The sequence below is a fragment of the Gambusia affinis genome, linkage group LG08 (genome assembly GCF_019740435.1).
Source record: "Gambusia affinis linkage group LG08, SWU_Gaff_1.0, whole genome shotgun sequence".
Taxonomy (NCBI): Eukaryota; Metazoa; Chordata; class Actinopteri; order Cyprinodontiformes; family Poeciliidae; genus Gambusia; species Gambusia affinis.
This window is the reverse complement of record NC_057875.1, coordinates 1,101,236-1,108,146: the sequence shown is the minus strand read 5'-3', so window position 1 is coordinate 1,108,146 and position 6,911 is coordinate 1,101,236. Positions and strand designations below refer to the sequence as shown.

The following is a 6,911-nucleotide window of genomic DNA, read 5'->3' as shown; positions in this document are numbered from 1 at the left end:
GTCCCTCCCTCCATCTCCCTCCCTCTCCTTCCCTCTCCCTCCCTCTCCCTCTCTCTCTCTCTCTGTCTCTCTCTCTCTCTGTGTGTGTATGTGTGTGAGTGTCACAGCTACTAGCTCTACACTAACACATCCCAACTCCAATTGTGGTGTACAGACATGCAGAGACTGATGTCAATAATTGGATCTCTGTGTGTATTTCATCTAGAAATATAACTACACAAGCTGAGCTCCAACGAAGGAGGTTTTCCATCACTAATGAGCTCACTGTGCAACTCTCCTGCCGTTACATAATGTCCACACAGACCCACTGAATGCCACAATGTTCACAGACTTCCAATTGGGACCAAAAGTGCGCTCCTATTTTATTTTTATTAGGGAACAAAAGTTCAAAGTACAAAGTTTACCCAAATCTAAAAGTACACAGATGAAACCAGAAGCTTAAATATCTTCATTTTTCTCTCTTTGTCTGAAGTTAAATTAGATCAAACTTCTCCTGTTTTCGGTCAGAATCAGAAAAGTTATTGATTATCAGGACAGACCAACACGACTGAATGGATGCAATATAATAAAAAATATAATATAATTTTTAATAAAAAAACAACAACAGCCAACCAATTTTATTTTTAAGTTCTTAGTTTGCATATTTTATTTATTTATTTCTATCTCTTACTTTATTATTATTATTATTATTATTATTATTATTATTATTATTATTATTATTATTATTATTATTATTATTATTATTATTATTATTATTATTATTATTATTAGTTCCTGTTTTGTGTTGCATAACATTGTAATCCTTTTATTGTTACAGCTGTTACAATAAAACAGCTGTAACAGTTTTATTTATTTTAATGCACAGGTTTGCTATTCTTTTCTTCTTAAGTATTGGAATTAGCATTATGATATTGTTATTGTTTTGTAAAATTTGCTTCTCTGGGAATCAATAAACATTTTTAAAAAAATACCAATACTGTTTCTATTTGATACATTTTACAATAATTTGAGAAAGAATTAGTCAGGGTTTTTGTTACTGATTGTTACTGTTACTTTAAATAACAGGGAAAGTCCAATGGATGATGTCATGGGTTTGGAGTTCTCTGATAGGATAATTGGAGCCTGGACAGTGGCAGGGAGTTTAATTAATAAAGAACATATGTTTACAGTCAAAGTTCTTTTTATTAAGTATATCTGGCATTTATTGCAAGTGTACTACAGATCAATTACCTGTAGAACACTATAAAGCATGCTAGTTTAATACTTCTTTGGACTAAATCAAAACATTTCAAGCTTATAAAAGTATGATTTTTAAAGTCGTATTTGGTTTACGAATGTAGGTTTACGATTTACAATCTATTTGCAATGGTAAACCTAAATGAAATTATTTAATTTTAGTTAATTGAACTATATTTACAGTACACTCTTACCTTTGTGACTTTTACCGATTCATGAAAGTTTATAATAGTTTATAATATACATTTACTGCAAAGCAAATGTATGTAGTAAAAGTATTTTTTACCCTGCTATATTAAATGTAAACATGAGTCAATGACTTCACCTTATTAGGTACTTGGATCAAAATATACTAAACATTAGAACTTTGTGGCAAATAAATAGTATACCAAAGTACAAATTGAACTCTATTATATAACATTTTCAGCCAAATATAAAAACGAAATTCTTTTGCCTTTTAGGTCAGAGTAAAACTGTTGTCATCGCGGAATCTGAAGCAACAGTTGGCCGAACAACACTGACATGGCTAGCTACTGCCACCTGCTGGCCAACCTGAATGCAAACAGGCAAAGCTGCAGCGTTGTGAAAATGTTCAAATAAATACAAAAGTAGTTTAAAAAATTTAATTCGAAATAATATTGAAAAGCTTCAGTGTGTCTGCACTCTTCAAGATTTTCCCAAAGTAGAACATAAAAATACTATTGTTAGAAAACCTATTGCAGATTTCCACAGTTTTGTCACTAAGAACCATGATATTAAAAACAAACAACAAAATAGACTAGAGTAGTCTACAACTCTTCATCCAAAGTGTTAGAGTGGTAAGAGCTGCCATAAGAGCTGCCATATGGGAACAGTTCACACCTTTTAATGTAAAACTAACTTCCTGCCTTTTCTACTTATTGCATATAAAAATGAAATAAATGTAATAGATTCCTAATAAAATATAACAGTTAGTTTTACTCTTCCTGGGTTCGATTCCCGGCCGGGGATCTTTCTGCATGGAGTTTGCATGTTCTCCCTGTGCATGGTGGGTTCTCTCCGGGTTCTCCGGCTTCCTCCCACAGTCCAAAAAAACTGTCAGGTTAATTGGTTTCTCTAAATTCTCCCTAGGTGTTAGTGTGTGTGTGTGCATGGTTGTTTGTCTTGTAAGTCTTTGTGTTGCCCTGACGACTGGCGACCTGTCCAGGGTGTACCCCGCCTCTCGCCCGGGACGCAGCTGGAGATAGGCACCAGAAAATGAAAATGGATGGATGGATAGTTTTACTCTCTTATTTATTTAGCTGCTTGGAGTCACAGTGATGAAGATCCCTTCCTACATCTATCTATCTATCTATCTATCTATCTATCTATCTATCTATCTATCTATCTATCTATCTATCTATCTATCTATCTATCTATCTATCTATCTATCTATCTATCTATCTATCTATCTATCTATCTATCTATCTATCTATCTATCTATCTATCTATCTATCTATCTATCTATCTATCTATCTATCTATCTGTCTGTCTGTCTGTCGTGCAATACTTAATAACAACAGTAGGGGGAGCCCCTGTGTAGCTTAACTTTCACTCAACACTGCTGTTTTTCACAAATATCTCTGTACCCGAAGTTATTTAATCTTATTCTGTACAGAATGAAATTCCCTAAACATTTGTAAACAACAATTAACATAAAAATCAGAGTTAGACCATAAAAGAGTAACGTTTGTTGAATTGTTCGGTAACAAGTTAAATAACAGTTTAGACGAAACCAATTCGAAGAAAAAAAACCCTAAAATGAATCACCAGTCAGGCATTGCGTAACTTTTTCAGTTTCTTCGTCATTCTGTGTTTTACTATCGTTCCCTTTAAACGAGGAGCACACCATCTAATTGGTGGGGTCCGGTCATATTTTCGCGGTTAATGTTATTTTAAAAAGCAAATCTAACTGCAAATATGTTTTTTCTGTTTGTTAGTGGTTAAGTAAAAACACTTCCGCCAGATTGGGATCTTCATATTTTTAGAAGTAGTTTATTAACTGGTATTGACTCGTTGATCCCCCCCTGTTGTGGCCGGAATGGTACGGTCCATTCCATCTGTTCGGCTCCGTTGAGACACTGATTGAAGCAGATCATAGCGCTCCGCTGGTCGCAATGGCAACCGCTCCAACAGGAAGGGAGCGACAACTTTCTTCTTGTTTGTAATGTTCCGGAGGAGTTCCAAGTCACTGAAGAAGCTACTTTCCTATGTGAGGAAGGATCGTTACACACTTTGAGTAATCCCAAAATGTCCCAGGGATGTCCCGTTTCTGTGGAAGAGGTCCAGTCCTGGTGGGAAGTCCCCGCCATAGCCCACTTCTGCTCGCTGTTCAGGACGGCGTTCCGGCTTCCAGACTTTGAAATAGAGGTAAGGGTTCGTTCGCGACGGCTTGCGGCCACACGGATGTCCTTTAATCCGGAAATGAAGAGCTGTTTGTGTCAGCACTTTCTGCTTACGTGATCGGTCGGTCGCATTTGAGCCCGGCCGGGTTCGGTTAACCAGCTTATGGAGGCTTCTCTGAACTTCTCAGCCGTTAACGGCAATCCTGTTAGCTAACAGGAGACAGCTTCAGGTGCTGCTCCCAGCTCCTTAAAGTAGGAAAATGTTTTAAAGAAGTTTACCTCATTTATTCATATTATTGTTTACATGTCTGTTGTAACATATTTACAGTCACCTACCAAAAGAAGTTACTACTACAGGTCATGTTTGTTGTTTTTTGCTCCAGGTTACGTTAAAGAGCAACGTTTTGGTTAAAATCTGCACGGAGAAGTGAGGAGAAACTATCCAGAACATGAACATTTACTCTAATCCCTCGTTTTCTAAAACGTTATTAACTAAAACCGCCATTATGTGGAAATATTGTATTAATATTCGCATTAATCGTTGAGTTGCTCCACGTTTATCCACCGTATCCGGAGCTAAAGTTAAGTTCACGGTGTGAGGTTCAGAGTTTATTGTCTTCCAGCCATCTGGCTCGGGTAGCCATAGGGACGCAGATGCTGTTTTCAGGCATTGTTTGCTCCCTCCAGCCCCGTGTTGTTGCCAGAAACGGCGGCTTTTAACGTTAAAAAACGCCGCAGGTCGATCACTTCCAGTTGCCAAGGCAACGTCCTGCACGTGCTCCCGCTTCTTTGTCGAGGAAAAAAAAAGTTGATTTACCACGTTATTATCTCATAATACAACTTCATCGGTGTCCACCCCCCTCTTCCTTCTCCTCTTCCTCCCTCCCACTCCTGCTCACTGTAATGCCCCCCTCCACTCTCCACCCTCCGCCCCAACAGTACAGTATGAACAGGGAAGCTCTGGTTAATGGACATGGTTTGCTCTGTCCAGCAGGGATGGATTGCTTTTTAAAGAAATTGGTGGGGTCAACATCAGCCATCAGCAGCCTCCATCACTCAGCCGTCCCCACCCCCTTCAGCAGGAAAACACGTAGGCAGTGGCTTTGTTGTTAAACGAAGTGTGAGCCAGATGGGGGATCGCGTTGCGCCCAGTTTACACGAAAGTTGAGGGTCCATATTGTAGCTTTTGCTCCTTCACATGGGGCTTTGTTTTAGGTCAATGTAAATCTCAATGTAAATCCACTTAAAGCCTGGATTTATATCTAATTGCTCAGTTTCTTTGTACTTTTACCGGAAATTAAATTAATTAGACATTATAAATGTAGACATTACATCTACCATTAGTGTCATTTTAGGTATGATGCTAATTAGATCCACCAGGCTTTTCAGTCTAGGTATGTTGATTATTGTAGTGGCACTGTTTATTACTCAAAAAAAGACTTTGAAATTTAGTTGAAATGATTTACAACAACCATCACAGTGCTATAAGTACAACTCTGCACTGTATCCCATGAGCTGCTAGTTCCTTTTTTCACAATGTGAAATCAGTTTTACTAATTGAATTTCAACACACATTTTCAATCAATTAAGATCCTTTTATTGTACTCTCCTAGAATCTTTTATCTCATGAATCACAATAAAAATGTTGTATTAGGGTATGTACTTATGTGAACAAGTACTTATTCATAATTATGTATACATTATATTGTAGTTTCAAGTAATTATTTGATTCATAGTTGTATAGTCAAAATATATGCACAGTATATACTACTTCTAAAATGAACTTACTTGTCATTCATTGCTGTTTTTTGTGAATGTTGCAGTGCGTCAGTTTAACAGGCGTACCAGAAACACAACACAAAGGATCTGGCTCAGGATTTGTGGAAAAAATTGAATTGTTAAGATTTTTAAATCTATGTAGTCAATTAATCAAAATGAATGCATTAAAGTCCCAGCCCTCCTTATCAATACTGGTATGACTCATTTCCATTGCTTAGCTGCCCAGCGTTGCTGAAAAGCTTCAGACTCAAAATTAGAAATAGTTTTCAGAATTAAACATGTTTATATTAACATATCACGAGTAGAATACATAAATTAGCCTAAATGTATTTTTTATTGCAAACCAAGCTCAGGAGTTAAGATTATTTCCTAAGTTTATCAGTAAAAGTGCATATATTTAGTATGATGGGGACAGGGAGCATCTAACATTTGTGGTATTCATACGTATTTGACTGTATTCAGAATGAAAGAGGGATGAAGATAATTAGCTGCACTAGTCCATAAGGGCTGCATCTCTTATTCACCTGAGCGCCTTGATTTGTAGTTTTATGATTCGTTTTGCAGGTCAGGCATGATTTGAGTCATTCATTTTGCCAGTGCTGCTCTGCTGCTGCAGCCCAGTATGAATAATCCATTCATCTGGAACCGCATCACTAAGCAAATCACACGTGTGGCTACACCCTCAGCTGGATGCAAGGACACATTGAGATTGATGCAGAAGTCTCACACTTTGACGTCTTAATTAGATGCAGGGGTGTTCAAGGTTATAACTCTTTGGTACTTCGCTTAATTACCTGCAGTTGCATTTATATTACTAACTGTACAATAAACAGCTGTCTGATGCCAATGTTTTCCCTTCAAGTCCCACAACCTCTAGTCTATAAACACATCAACTTACAACAGTTTTTAAAATGGAGAGTCTAGAGAAACTGAATGGGAATAAATGTGTAATTGTTTAATGTCCAGTTGGATTCCTAACTGTTTTCAACATTTTCTGCTTTATTTGGTGTAGTTCTTTGGGAATAATGGAAATAGTTGGAACTGGTAGGTGAGACCAGAAAGAAAGAAGAAGGTCCTGCAGTTTTTCTGCCTGCAGTTTGGATGTTTCTGCTCTGCATTAAAACAGTTTTGGGTGGGAAAATGGTGGCTGCCTCTCTATCATTTGTCTCTGGAAAAATCAGCAAAAAGTGAGTCAGAGTTTTTCTGTTCCTTTACTTTACTTATTAAGGAAGTGAAGCAGTGTGTTACCCAACCTGAGAGGTTTGTATAAAACTGAGCTCCTAAGACGTATAAAAAATGTGTTTCTCCAGGGCTGGAAAACCAGATTCCTCATTTCTTTACCTTACATGGATCAATGTTGAGATTACTTCCTTTATCTTTGGTAAAAACTCAAGATTTTGTCCAACTCACTGCTCAGAAATGAATGCACTCTAATTCAAAATTCAGAATGTGTGGATTACTGTCAGCTGCTAGAACCTTTAAATCTGGACTGATTCACACGCTAAAAACATTTACACTTCCATTAAGACACTT

General features: G+C 37.2%; 1 protein-coding gene across 1 annotated transcript in view; it reads left to right on the top strand.

Annotated features, from left to right (window-relative positions):
* The first annotated feature begins 3,308 nt into the window (after window positions 1-3,308).
* The window catches only part of LOC122835549 (cat eye syndrome critical region protein 2 homolog), a 41,689-nt gene continuing 38,086 nt past the window's right edge, over window positions 3,309-6,911 (top strand). The window contains exon 1 of the mRNA XM_044124699.1: window positions 3,309-3,624. Within this exon, the coding sequence (XP_043980634.1) occupies window positions 3,505-3,624 (120 nt within the window). The 5' untranslated portion in view covers window positions 3,309-3,504. The remainder of the gene's footprint in view (window positions 3,625-6,911) is intronic.